This window comes from Sipha flava, unplaced genomic scaffold (assembly GCF_003268045.1).
Source record: "Sipha flava isolate LNK unplaced genomic scaffold, YSA_version1 2_pilon_pilon, whole genome shotgun sequence".
Taxonomy (NCBI): Eukaryota; Metazoa; Arthropoda; class Insecta; order Hemiptera; family Aphididae; genus Sipha; species Sipha flava.
In genome coordinates this window covers 4,437,693-4,453,905 of record NW_020272972.1, presented here as the reverse complement: position 1 = coordinate 4,453,905, position 16,213 = coordinate 4,437,693, and the positions used below count along the sequence as shown (strand labels likewise).

General features: G+C 25.9%; 1 protein-coding gene across 4 annotated transcripts in view; it reads left to right on the top strand.

Moving 5' to 3' along the window:
• LOC112686005 (otoferlin-like) overlaps positions 1 to 16,213 on the top strand; it is a 175,491-nt gene that overhangs the window by 83,590 nt on the left and 75,688 nt on the right. For all 4 annotated transcript variants that reach the window (XM_025558099.1, XM_025558098.1, XM_025558095.1 and 1 more), the window contains exon 3: positions 15,455 to 15,643. In XM_025558099.1, coding sequence (XP_025413884.1) covers positions 15,455 to 15,643 — 189 coding nt within the window. The remainder of the gene's footprint in view (positions 1 to 15,454; positions 15,644 to 16,213) is intronic.

The window sequence follows — 16,213 nt, the reverse complement described above, 5'->3', positions numbered from 1 at the left end:
ATATGATTATAACTATTATTATAACTCACTGAACCGTATTGCATGAGAATGACGCATGACGTATGCAATACAAAAAGCCTAGCATCCTTAAAGTCTATTAACATAATCTATTGTCTATCTAATATAATGAATAGTTGATAGTAATAATAATTGCTGTATTCTTGATGTGCTAATACCATATTATAATGATTAATCCTTTTTTACTAAATCTAATATAAGATCAAATTTGATCTTGAAGAAGATCAAAACCGTTTTTAAAGTTTATAGCTTTCAAATTCAATATCAACTATCAATCAGAATAACTTCACTCCATTGAGATTCGTACTAATCCTCTCTACTTTAGCTACTAAATATGAACTAGTAGATATTTTATAATTGAGGCAGATTTAAAACATCTTAAAAAGTATATCGTTGATTATATTAGTGTTTTATTATTTGCTCATAATGCAAAATAACGTTTAAACTTTGATGAGACTTTTATATTTATTATTTTTTTTTTATTGTCATTCATGAAAGTCAATTAAGTGCATATTATACAATGCGTAGTGTTTTTATTCCTCTGAAATATCTCAAAAGTAATACGAAAACGCTAAAATAATAAGTGATGGATATTTTATATCTTCCGACAATGTTATCATGGCTTTTTATTTTTATGATCCTATTACAAATATGAAAATAAAGAAAATATTATTGTTTTTTTTTGTTTTTATAAAATGTTGATGAATAAAACAATATTATTTTATCGTAACACGTTTGACGTTAATGTTAACTCCCATAACCATTCAGGGTTATCGATATATTATCGAAATTTCTCACTTAATTGAAATTATGCTTGCCTATAACACGTTAATTGGGTCATAATGTGAAATCAAAACCATATGTATACATATATTTACTACGGACTGTTGAAGTAAATTCTATCTACAAAGTAATTCTACAAAAAAAAGTTTTTTTACCATTCAGAGCCAAAAGATAACATTTAAATTACATACTACCAAGTTTAAAAAGAAGTAATGTTCATGTAGGGTTTGTTATTTTTACAGATTAAAAAGTACATACAGTTTAAATGAGTATATAAAAAAAAACATTTTCCTATTGCGTAGTATCAGGCACACTATTCTATACAATTGGTATTGAAATAAATAATATATGACTATAATATGCATGTGTAAGCATTATAGTATATACATTATAATCGTGCTTTTTTCTCGTCATGAATTATTTCGTTAGTAATTGTTGATCTGAAATGAATACCTATATAGATAAATTATTAAAATAAATTTATTTTAATTTATGCATAAGAGTAGAGTACAAGAGCCCCGAGTTCATTAAATCAATGTATAATTGAAATGTTATGGATGTAAAATAGTTCTTGTGATAAAGTTGGTCCTTTACTAATAATTTTTCCCTAAGTATAAGATTTGAAATGTACAATAAAAACACCAGTTGGAGCTAAATGAAATATAAAAACATCAGATAAGATCAATTAGTATTTCCCCGAGTACATTTAATATTATTTACATATACAGTGGAATTTTGAAGTTCAAACCCCTATAAGTCGAATTTTTTATAACTCTTAGGAATTTTTTCTCTCCTGTATTTCAATATATAAAAATATGTGTGACACATTTTATCGACAGTTGAAATTTCTTGATAAGTCATAATCATTTAAGTTGAGTTTTTGCTTATACCTTAAATTTTTCGACGTACATTACCGACAATCACTAAAATAATATAAGTTTATTTGTAAATAATATATGTTCATTAATATAGTAAATAATAAAAAAAAATGTCTAACAAGTTAAGTGGGGAGGATCTCGGATATTGTTGACGATGTGGAATTGCCTTTGCCTCTAACTACTCTTGCTTAGGCATTAAATGACTAACAGATAATATTTATACAGATAGTACGTAAATATATTCGCAAACGACCAGATTTCCAGACGAGATTTTTTCTGCGTTCAACATAGTTGAAAAATTTACAGATGATTCCTTATCGTACAATAAATAGTAATCAAGAATTTGGAAAAAAGAATATATATATATTATATATATAATGTAATATGTTTACCAAAAATTGTCATACGTTATTTATTATTTTTTTTATTATTTACATATTTATTTTACTATAAAATACTTTTTTGTAAATTTTAATACGTACATATATTATATATGGTATAAGTAAATAAATAAAATTCTAAAATAAAGTTTTTGTGTAGTAAAATAAAATGTTTTTGATAACTCAATTTTTTTTTTTTACCCCCGACCGATTCGAGTTATCAAGTTTCCATTCTGAATAAATTAATGAATAATGGATGAAGTATATTTTTCAACTGTTATGAATATATTTTTTTCAATATTTATATTACTTATCGTAGTTTTTTAGGTATCTTTTTAAAATATTATGATGCTCAAAAACTTTTTTAATTATAAAAATATGAAAATTTACAATATAAATTATATGAAAAGTAATGAGGAAAATATTTACATTGCATTAACATAATATGGGGAGGGATATTATTCAGTGACAGATCCTTTAAGGAATAAAATTACGATTCGGAATTTAATAGATTAAAAAATCGTCTGAATATATACGATTTCGACAATAGCCAATAATTTCGTATTATTAAATAGGTTTTTACTTTTAAGTTGTATATAAATTTTAATAAATTTTGTTTCACTAATATAACATTAATTATTGACATTTTCTTTCTTATTATCACTACAACTTATATAATAAATACTGGTAACTATAAGTATATTACTTCAAACGTGGCTTTCATTCTTAACAATTTTTTCAAACGTAATACTGTATTGATCAATGGTTTTACTAGTTTTGTCTGTCTCGGATGATAATTGCGTCTTACATCCATCTACGCGTTAAATTATCATTCTCACAGCTAGCTTAATATAACTCTTTGTGTACCGAACATTATTGTATTCCTTTAGTAACACATGATATATTTTTTGAGTTATCCTTTTTTTTTGACAACAACTGTGAATCACATTAAATCAACCTATAACTATAATATATATTTCATCTTTAAATATGATTTAACATATAACAATTAATGTAGCCACGATTCAAATTATAAACTTTTTAATTAATTTGTATTTTGTAGTAATTTGATTTAAATTATTTTTAGTAGTATTTGGTCTAATTCAGTTGAAACAATGAATTGTCAAACATTTTATTGTTCTATGGTTGAAATTTCAATAAAAAAAAATTGATTTTTTTTATTTTAAACCTAAAAAGGGTATCAGTGTTTAAGTACATTTCAGTCACTCGTAGCATATTTATGTATTGTAAAAGTAATTTTAAATTCTATTAATTATTATTTTAATTTTTACTTTTTAATGCACTGATTAATAAATATTTTCTAAAAAAAAATTTTTCTGTACCATGATTATAGTATTTTCAAATAATAAAAATATAAATATTTCTTTATGTTATATATCAAAAATGTGTTATTTTAATACATGTAAAGAATCAGATATTAAAAACATAGAACTATAAATGTATTATGAATGATGTTAAAATATTATATATTTATTTTATTACACATGTTTTTTTTTTTAAATTTAATTTGTACTTATATTTGATAATTTCAGTAACTATTACCGTAGTCATATAATTTTGAAAAAAATTTACTTAATACATTTTTGTACAAAATCGCAACACATGAACTACTTGTGTAATTTATTTATCTATTCAGTATACTATTAAAAATACTACAAATTGTAATTATATTCAAAATAGTATTTAATGCGGTATTTATTAGTACATGAATCATAAAACTTCATATGTAAAACATGCAAAGCAAAATTCCATTGTTTAATTCTCTCTTGGTTACAGTACCGATCCTATATACTTATCAACTTTACAGAACATGTTATACGTAATATAGGTAATGAACATAAAAGTAAAAACTATGTCGGAATTAAAAATAATGTATAATTTACTCTTCCCCTTATTAGTGATATGTACATAAAATGTATATTATATAATATGTGCTCGTTAAAAATAACGAGTAAATATGTAAGATAATTTAAGCATTTTAAAAAATGGAAAAAAATCTTGTCACAAGTTATAATTTAGTAAGTAATTATGTTTGTATATATTTGTATCAGCATATTTATTTAAAAATATACATAGAATAAATGAAACGAATTATTATTTTATTTATTTTTTTCATAAAGTTCTATATTGAATGCTGAATATAATAATTTAAAATACAAAATAAAATAAAATTATAAATTGACACGTGTAAATAAATACTGAATATCTACAGTAGGTAACTCGTGATACACAAATATTTTTACTATTTATGGTTTTCTTAGAAACTATGAAGCATTGAACTGTTTCAGTAGAATTTTTTATATTTAAATTATTTTAGTACAGAACTAACAATAATATAACTTACTAACTACTTATAAATATTGCTTCTTATTGAATCGACTGTAACAACCTTAATCTTTGTTTTACTATTTTATATAGTTAGTACAGAATTAATATAAAAAGTGACTTGATTATACATTATTTATTATATATAAAATTATCCAGTGTAAATCATTTATGTATAAATATTATTTATAATTATATCTTTTAGTGTATATAAAATTTACATATTTTTTTTATTTAATTAATAATTTTATTATATTTTGCAATTTTACTGATAATTGTTTATGGATTTTATTATTATTAGCATAATTTTTTTATTTTATTATTATCCAGTATAACAAGAATCTCTGAATAATAAATAACAAATATTCAAAAGTAACTTTAAACTGAAAAATAAAGCACAGAGGAGAATAAATAATAATGTGAAATTTTTACTTTCAAGAATCAATCGTTCTAAACAGCGTTTATTCTAAATATTTTTATAAAGTATGATGAAATTTGACTATCTTTTTATTTAATAAGAAATTTTTGATATTATTAATGATTAGTTAATATCATTATTAGAATTCTATAACTTTTGGATATATGATGCGAGGATGTTTCTCATAAGTATCCATAGGAATAAAATGCAATATTTTCATTTTCTAGAATATGGGTTCTCAACCTTTTGAGGTCCATACCTCTTTCAAAATATTTTATGAGTTCACGCCCCCCCTCACTATTATAAGATTGATGTATGCATAATACTTATATGTAAACTATACTTTAATATTGGTTATTGGATTAATAAGAATACAAATTCAATATAGTTTTTTTAATATTAAATGAATTAATTTGCTTAAAAAAAAAATCAACCGAAGCGGCGACCAACACAGCGCCAAGGCACGGCGTAGAAAACAACAATGTTTTAATTTTTTCGTATTTTTCAACATTTTCATCTCCCCTCCCACTGAAATTTTGTCACGCCTCTCTAGGGAGCGCGCACCCCAGGTTGAGAACCACTGTTCTAAAATAAATAAAATAATGTAGGTATTTAATATTTTAAATGTTTTTTAACCCAGTTTGACACGCAAGACAATTGTATACATGTGAAAAAATCTCAAAATTGTTTTTATAAACATTGGTATTTATAAATTATTATAACTATTTTAAGTTTTTATTCAAATCATACAAATAAAATAATAAATCCTTATATACTCATACTTTAAGTGCAGACACCTCATCAGATTCACTACAGCGTACATATAAAATTTTACACAGTTATTTGAACTTAGGTACATTTAATAATTATTTAACAACAATTTTTAAGATGAAAATTATTACAATTACATTATGCATGTGTTAATTTACAATTGTTGTATATTTATTAGTGATTATAAAATTTGTCTTAAATTTCAATAAATTTTAAAAGATAAACGTATTTTGGTTAAAATGAAAAATAATTACTATTGTATATTTCGTATATCCGTGTTCGATATAGTATAATACTATAAAAACAAAATTCACTTATTCGTAACTTACGATAACATGAAAATAATTTTGAAAATTTATTAAAAATTATAACAAAATGGATATTTATATTATTATAATATACGGAAAAAATAATTTACACTTGACGTGGCTATAGTATCAGGTATATCCTTCCTATTGGTTTTTTTTAAATATCTCCAGAAAAGCTAATACAACGTTATCGTTGGTTGTGTATTCGATAAAGGTGGTATATAGATTTATTACAATGTTTAAAGTTAATTAGTGTCATCCGAAGCCACAGGTAACCACCAGAAATTTAAGATTAAAAAAAAACATTCAGTACCTTAATAAAAAATGTATAATGTCGTGATAAAACACGATTTATCATAATAGTTTTTTTCTTGCTCTTCATTGGGTTCAATTCTTTTCAAATTATTATTATTATTATTTTATCTCAAACGAAATATTTAACGTAAGCATATTTCATTTAGTTTAATAAATTTATAAAGATATATAAACGTAATTTATGTATTTATTTTTTATTTACTACATTGAGCAAAGGTTCACGATAAAGATAAAACATGATTGTTATGGTTTCAAAAAGTATTACATGAAATTATTTTCATATTTTTGTCGTACATATACATACGTTAACACTTATTCGAGTAAATCTATTCTAATTTTCTTAATTTTTCCAAGAAATCAAAATAGAATTAGAATTATGATAAAAAATCGAACATTAATTATTGTACATTTTTTTTTGCTCGTATAAAATTTAATTTGACAATACTTTTTTAAGTTGATTGGACACGATGATTTTTGTTTTGTCTTACCGTTTATTCACATTAAATCATAAAACTGTCTTCAGTGGTTACAACATTTGTAAACGTGATCAAGAATGGTCTAAGAGATTGGTTTTTGTTTGCCTTTTATAAAATTATTTTTTTTATAATTTCTTTTAGTACGCTGCAAAAATGTATATTTGCAGAAAGTATTTTAAACACTATTTGTTTTAAAAAAAATTTAAAACAAAATCAATGATTATTTTTAAAAAAACCTAAGAATTTTGATGAATAATCATAATAATAATAATAGTAATGATAATAATTATAATAATAATTTTAATAATAATAATAATAATAATATTTAATATTATACCTTAATATTTAAATTATATAATATTATGTGTTCATCGATAAAATTTGTGCGCTGCGTCCGATGCAATGAAAAAAAAAAATTATTTGTTTTCAGACTCGTACGGCAAATACGAACAATACGTTATCAGTTGTATCGTACAAACTCGCTATTCAATTTGGAAATGTCGAATCAAGTCAACGGTTTGCTAAAAATATTCAATGAATTTGACTTTTTTACTTTGAAATCGTTCGCGAATAGTACGAAACAAAATGATCATGACAACTATCCTTATTTTATTTTATTTAAATTTTTTATTTGATTTTGGTGAAGATTTTTAGGGGTAAAGTCAAAAATTTATGAAAGATAATCTTAACATTATATACGAAATAATGTACTTGAAATGAGTTTTCAAAATCTTCATCAAGCAGCAACGAATCATTTTATAATTTTTTATATAAAATATAAAACTAAACCATTTCTAGATTATTTATTATAATGTATTTCTATGACGTAATATAAACACCAGGTAACTATAATAGTATTTTAATCCTCAGCTAAAAGTATGATTTATAAATTTATTATACACAAGGTTTTTATAAACTTATTTTAAATTTTTTGTTTCCATGAAAGACGAATGTGAAGTGCATTGACTTAATTACAAAAAATGTGTACACCATGCTTGGAAAGTATTTTGTGTTTATCAATAAATAATTTTATGATTTAAATAATTTAAATAATTTTAAATTTTCAGCCCTATATTTTCGCATGAATTATTCTATTAACTATTGAAAACCATAACAAATGTTTGTTTATGATATTTTGTTGACCATCGTCACCATAGTTCTCTTGTTTAAATTAAGTTTCTAAATAATGTCTAACCACGAAACAAAGTTATGCACATAGAAAATATGGCCATGTCAGTAGATGTGGTTACATTTATCACAAAACAAAAAACTTGTCTGGAATCGTTTTAACATTAAAACCACATAAAACGATGTGAAGTTTTCTTCATCTACGATTATAAAATACAAAATTTCAAATATTTTGAAGAATCTTAATTAATACGTTTAACATTAGAGCCCAAGACTTAACTAATTAGTGAACCATTGTAATTTTTTTTTTTAATTAATATTAATTGGGATTCCCAAAAACTGTTTTAAAGTACAGTATTATACATACTGTTGATAAAAGAAATATTGAACCATTTTTATGTATGTATGCACTTTGAATTTAGAAAAATTTAAAATATAACGAAATACTTTGTAAACATTAAATATTTTAATGTTCAATTGACTATGCATGTTATCTGCTAAATCGTATCAAAACGTTTATCACAGCTGTGGGTTATTTTAAATGACATTTTTCTTCGTCCAATAAGGTTAGGCACATTTTTCACTAATCTGTTAAAATTTCAAGCACTAAATCTTCATTTGATTCATATTTAATGAATTGAACCCTCAAATTAAATTTTTATTAATATTTTCACATTAATTTGTATGTAGTATTATTACTTGTATTTACTATTTTTCTGTATTAAGTAATTATTATTTGAAAAATAATAATTTAAAATATAAATATAATAAAACTAAGACTTAAGCAAAGCACTTTCTTATCTTAATATTCTTAATATTATAACTCAAATTATTATTTTAATCTGATTTCATTTATTTAAAAATATGATTTAACTTAATTTGATTTTTAAATAAACGGAAAAAAAGAATCAACAAGAAATCTATTTATTATATCACTTCGTCACTCAGAATAAAAGTATTATCTACCGTTTTCCCAAATAATATCATAATCGTTATTTCCATCAATAACAATTTATAAGATTATCCAAGATAAACATTTAACCTGGTTTACGTTATATAATATTAAATTAAAATACTGTTTTTAAGCTTAACGTATGCTGTTATTATACTAACAATTCATTCTATTCCGGATCTACTCCAAATGAATTACAAAACGTCGATGATCTTTATTGCATCATGCGAACTAGTGACTTTAAGGTCAAACTCACGCCAAAGTTAAGTATATTATTTTGTATGGTGGTCGGGATTAAATAATTTATATTCCTAACCATAATTTTTACATAGTGTTTTACTTGATTTAAAATATTAAAAAATTATAAAACTGTATCCTATTTATAGTTAAATAAATATATTAATATATAATACACGAATATAATAAAAATTGATTCATTGGAATCTTTCTTCCTTTTTTTTTAATACTTACAATTTTCTATAGCAATTATTTTTAATATTACCAATAAAATAATATATACTTAAATAAAAGGTCTAGTGTACACAAATTATGGTTCTAGTAATATTTTAGGATTTAACTAAAATGTATTTTAATATTATATATGTACTTGTTTGTTGTATTATTTTTAGATGATTATTATTTTAGCCTGAAATAAAGAACTATGATTGCTTCAATACTAGGTTATCAATTAATGAAACATTTTTGTAATTTATTTTTGAGGTCATTCATTTCAATAAACTAAAGTATTAAAAAAATATATTATAAGTGAAGATATTTCCAAAATATGTCAAATAATGTATGGTATAATTTAAATATAATTTAGCAATTAATCAGAATTATATTGCTGTATAATATACGCTCATACCATATAACCATATTTAAAAATAAAGTAATTATTTAATTAACAAGGAAATAATTTCCTTGATGAAAATTTGTATGTACATTTTATTTTATTGTAAACGCTTTACCATAAGATTTTAAAAGAAAAATATATAAATATTATGAAATCGCGAATTTTGCAAAACGAATTCAATGGCAGTTAAATTTTTCCGATATTTAGGTACGTAACCTATGTTGCAAATATTTTTAACTTTCATATTACAACCTATTTATTATATATGATTGATATGACATGGTAGTTTGTTTGAATATATTAAGTATGAGGTGGTTCGATGGTGTATTGAAAAAATATAGATGATAATATTTTTAATATTTAACTAAATTTATAATACACATAGGTATATATAGATCACAATACACAAATAGAATATTTTATAATTAATGGAATTATCTATCTCTAAAATATGTTGTTTTTTGTAGAAAAAAAATTCGTTTAATATCACTTATTATTTTTATCAAATACAAAAATAAATTGGGATAAATATTATTTACAAAATATTATAATGAAATTAAATATTACACTTGACAGTGTTTTTTTTCTGGCGTATTTTCATATAATATACTCGTATTTATTAATGTGTACAGTATTCTATATATCTGTATACATTTAAATGTTTTAATTTAATTTAAATTTAATTTAAAATTTAAAATAAATTTAAATCATTTAAATTTTGACGTTACTTAAATGTTATTGTATACATATACCCAGGCGCAAATGCAGGAGGGGATTCAAACTTCATTCTCCAAAATATCAGAAAAAAATGTATTAAAAAAATTATCTGACCTACAAATTGAATAGTTATATCAACATTTCCCATGAAACTTGCAAATAAAATGTATAAATATAGATAATATTTAATGAATATATATATATGTATATATATATGTTATTTATCAATATTTTAAATTTTTTCAACGGCAAATGTGCATTTAGATAAGAAGGATTTTAGCGTGAGAAATAAAAGAGCTGGAAGAAAGCGTAATTTATAGAGGAGTCCCTCAGTCCACACACGATCAATGTAAACGTGATACCCACGGATGGGTACCACCGTCGCCTGGGTGGCGGCTTCTGGTTGACGCAGTACAACATCTACCGGCATATACCGGATATGTCCCGCCGGAAGTTGGTGTTCAGCCAGCCGTACAGCAGCGGGATCGTGCACGTGGTGGACATGGCCATCACGAGCATGCACGCGAACACCTTGTATAACACGTTCATAGTGACATCAAGAAAAATGCCTTCACAATGGTTTTTAGTTTCTAAAGATGATGAAATTATATCTTTTAATCTTTGAATTTAATGCAGTGTAGAATTTTTTTTTTGAATCCAAACTGGATATTGGGAATAATTTTATTTGCGTTTATTATAGGATAGATTCTCTTAAGTGTGATTTTTTCCAGAATTTTTGAAAAAAAGGTAGGAGACTAATTAGTTTATACGAAGAGGGGGAATTAAGGGATTTTCCAGGCTTTTGATTTAATATTATAATGGAATGTTTCTAAGTGCGTGTTATATATAATAATCTAAGTATAGCATTAAAAATATGAGCGAGGAGGGTTATAGCTTTCTTAGGAAGATGTTTGATCATTTTGTTAGTAATTAAATCGTGATCGGAAGATTTGTTATTATGTAGTTTTTTTATTATAAAAAGAATTTCTAATGGAGGCGTGTGTTTAGTGGGAAAGGCCATAGGCCAGGGAGTGTCTAATGGTTGAGTTATATGATCAGTGTGGTCTGCAATATTTATGTCTGAGTGGAGACATAAGTTATTGGCAAGGTGAGTTGCAAATAGATTGGCTTTTTTGACTTTAGATATAGCTAATGAGTTATTTGGATTTCGCAAAGAGGATATAGTTTTATTTTCTTGAAGCAGGTTTTAAGTTGTTTTCCATAAAGACTTATTATTATTTGTGAGTGATTTTGTATAATGTTGATATGACTTTGAATTATGTTTGTTTAAGAGATTTTTAAATTACAGGATAGGTGGTTGTAGTTCGATTAACGCTTAGGAGGTGAGTGAGTTGCCATATATCTCGAGCGCGGTGCTTTTCTATTATTAATTTACTTATATATTGAGGAAGATTACATTGCTTGGAATGAATAATATGATTATTAGAGGCATTTAATGGCGAGTTTTTGATAATATCTGTAAGTGATTTTACTACATTATCAATAACGGAATGATTTTGAAGTAGGATGTTGAGAAAGATTTGTGACTCTACGGTCTTGTTAAAGATCTCCCAATTTGTATTTCCAGGAGTGAGGGATGGATAAGCTGTTTTAATTATGCTATGAGCATTTATAAAAAGTAAAACTGGAGTGTGATCAGATGACAGATTGCTTAGGTTTGAAATATTTTGATTGATGTGATTAGGTAGGTTAGTTATAAAGAAGTCTAAGATGTCGGATTATCTGTTTTGATGAGTTAGCCAATAGCTAGAATTGGGAGGTGAGAGGGATTTAAGATTTTTGTTCAGTATATGATTATGTAGAGTTCAACCTCAGGTATTGGTGATTCTGGAGCTCCATGAGATGTGCTTACAGTTAAAGTCACCATCAATTAAGTAAGTATTTTCAAGAGAGAGAAAGTACTTCATGAGCACGTTGGAGTTTAGCTTGAGGAGGAAAGTAAGCAGATAAAATATTAGTTGGTATGTGGTTCAAAATTATTTGAATGTTAGTTGCTAGTATAGAATCGTTCTGAAATGGAGGTAGGAGATAGTGTTTTAAGTTTGATTTTATAATAATCGCCGAGCCTGCATGAGCGGTTCCACTAGGATGATCACAGTGGTATATTAGGTATCCAGGAAATTTGAACAAGGAGTTTAATGTTAAATGAGCTTCGTTGATTAGGATAATATCAATATCGGTGATTTGTAAGAAAGCTTTAAGTTCATTTTTTTGTTGATAAAGTACATTGGTATCCCATAAAAGGATGGATAATGAATGTTTTATATTTAAGTTAGTTGACATTTGATTAGGATAAGAGTTTAGTGATGACAGTGGATAGTAAGGAGATTAAGGGATTAATTAGGAATTTAAAATCGTCTAGGAAAGAAGATAATTTAAAAGATAATTGATCGGAGTTATCATTGCTAGAGGTGGGGGAAGGTAAAAAAGAATCATTAGTTGCTTGAACATATGATTTGGGCTGAGAAAACGTATTTGAAGTGGTGTTTACTGTATATTATTTATAGTTTTTTGATAAGATGCGAAGTAATTTGAATTTTCTTGAGCTTATGAGAAGATTAGATTTCTTTATGTTTGGATCATCCTCGATAGTTTGCAGGGTGATTGTCCTGACAAAGAGCACATTTGGTGGGCTGGTCAGTGGGTTTTTGACATAAGTCTGATTGGTGATGATCGCCGCAGCGTACACATTTTGATGTATGATTGCAATAGGCTTTTGTATGACCATATTTTTGGCATCGAAGGCATTGAACAATTTGACGTTTGATACGGAGTCCTTCTATTTTAATTTTTGTATAACATAGGAATTCGATTTTAAAAATATCTTTGTTATTAATGGCCGGTTCAAGGTCTACGAAGAATAAAGGAAACGGAGCCTTAGTGTTATATTGTAAGACATTTGTAACATTTCTAGCTATGTGACCGTGATCCAGAAGATTTTTTATTATATCTTCAGGAGGAATTGTATGATGTAAATTTCTAATCACGACTCTATATGCTCGATCTTGTTTTAACTGAGATGTATGATAGTCAGCATTGGTGGATTTTAAAAATTGCATTACTTCTCTGTATGAGTTAGGTGTACTAGTTAAAAGTTTAACACTATTATTGGAGCCTTTACAAGAAAACATTTCTCTTTTAGTTACGGATTGAATCTTAGAGCAGAAAGTTTTGAAATCTTCTGTTATGTTAATGAAGATAGGTGGGGGGGGGGGGGGCTTACACTCTGCAGAATAGTGAGTATTGCCATTAGGATCGTCAACATCGATTTTCGAAGAACCGTTGTTTTGATCATCAAGGTTTGATGGGCTGATGTGAGAAAAGCGATTTGGCGTTGTGAATTGTTTGGTCATTTTTTGTGAAATATTGGGTGAGAATTGACGTTTTTTAGTGATCCAAACGTCTTTGGAGATAGTCTCTGGGGAAATGGTCGATGAGTCATTTGACACACTCTGTATGCGTGGTTTTTGGAAAATGAGTGGCGGTACATCTTTGTGATACTTTTGTTATTAACATTATTTTAGAATTAAATAAAAAAAAAAAAAAACTAAAATAATAAGTACTCATAATTATAATTAAAATGCTTTTGAGTATAGCGTTTATGAAACATGCTTATCTTGTCCTAAATATTTGCAGTGAAGTGAATATTGATACATTCAACATAAACTAATGAGTATGACTTGTAAAATATGAATTTTAGTAAAAAAACATGAGTAATAGAAAAAATGTAAATATTTACTGGTTATCTAAATACATTAATAATAATAAAAAAAAATATATACAAATTAAAGTAAATGTTATTTAAAAAAAATTACCTTATAACTTAACTTTTCCTATCTAGATAGGATTCAAGTAATTTTTTAGGAGTTCATAGATTCTTGTCAGATTTAAGCTCCTGATTAGTTTTAGTGTATGATTTTCATATGGTATAACTTAGACTTAAAATGAATACAATATTTATCTTATTTAGATTTTTTTTAACTTGGAAGTGAGCTAGTGTTATGCTATGTTTCTGTGGTTTATTTCTAGAAAAAATTTTCAATATTTTAGTTAAGATTAGTTAGGATTTGAATTTGTTTATGACATGAGTATCTGGGCTTAGTTTTTTTTTACGCAAGTGAAAGAATAATATTCTACATACGTTTTAAGAGAAGATGAACGACTTCCGTCAATTTATAATTTATATTAATATGTAATGATTATTATTTAATAATTATTCTTAATAACATAACAGATATAATGGTGACAGTCATAAGAAGAAAAAATTGCTTCTAAACATAGATACATTTTTAATACCCATTCAAAATTAAATTGTGAATGTCAACATTTGTCAATGCGTAGTGAATATAATTAAAAATAATTGATTATTTTTAATCAAGTAGCTGCAATAGGTAGGCATATATTATTGCTCTGTGTATATTACATTTAGTACACGTCAACAACAATCGCACCGACCGATAGCGCTCACCATCGATTGCACTCGGCCATATGATGCATAGTCGTAAATTCTCAGTATTTTAAATGTCAAACCCACAAAGAACATTGATGAGAATTTGATAGACGAGGCATAGGCGTAACTTGGAAATTTATTAGGGGGGTAAAAATATAATTACATATCTAACGAAAAGGTTGTCCAAGGCTAAACGCTGCTTTACTAATTACACATTATTATATAAAATTATTCATTTTCTAACATTACTCGTATGTTAGATAAGCGAAAATTTAAAATTAAGATTTATAAAAAATAAATATTATATTAATAGCTATAATCATCTATAAAACAAGGTATGTTAAATATCAGAGGGAGCACTGTCCCTCCTTATTTATTCTTGGGGTCAATTTCCCCCCTTGCCCCCCCCCATTTACGCCTATGAATCGAGGTACCGATAGTGTAACCAATTACAAAACTTTGTTCTATAAAAGAGTTGAAAAATGAAAATGAAGTACGATGGAATTTCAACGGTTTTTAAGATTACATTTTATTCGAGATAGCGACGTTACGCCTAACATTAATAATATATCGTAATACAGTTATACTTAGAATGTTGCAAACATACCTACTAAAACATTATACGTTTATGTTTTTCCAGAGCTTTGAATGGCCTCTATCGAAGCGGTTAGAGAACGACGATGTGCTCATTGTGCATCTATTGAGCCATCAACGCCACCAGTGCGACAAGACCTTAGGGTATTATACACTTCCTATGGATAGGGTAGTGGCCGAAGTTCATGTCCATCTAGTGGACTCGTTTTCGGACATAAATGATAGAACTCTTCCGGTAAGTCACGTTATTTTAACGCGTTCATTTTAATAACTTAAATAAAAAAATTAACGATTTCAGTGTTAATCAAAAATAATTTCCGGTTCTACAAAACCCAATTCCTCTTTTCTTACATCGTTCAACGTATCTACGCAGCCAACGGTTATTTTGGTGCGATTATTTCGTCACTCTTAGTATTTTACGTCCCGTTTAAAAATCACAATCATTACTTCTATAAATCTGCATTTTCTCATAATATGAATGTCTCATCAAAATGTTTAGGAGCTTTGTCATCGTACCTAACGATGAATTTATTAATTATGTGGAACGTGTTTTTCACATAAGCCTACATTAACGAGTTATTTTAATAAGACATTGAAATGGGTATTGTTTTCATTCAACGACTCGAAATGTTTTTACTTTGATCTTGTTTGTTATAATGATTTTTAAGCCCTCTTCCGAAAAAGTAGCGTATGCAGTGTGTACAATTGTGTTTCTAACGAGTGTTTTAACTGTAATCCATTATACATGGTGAATGCATAGAGAGTATACTGCAATTTATAATTATTGCTCGTCATTGTGAAATAT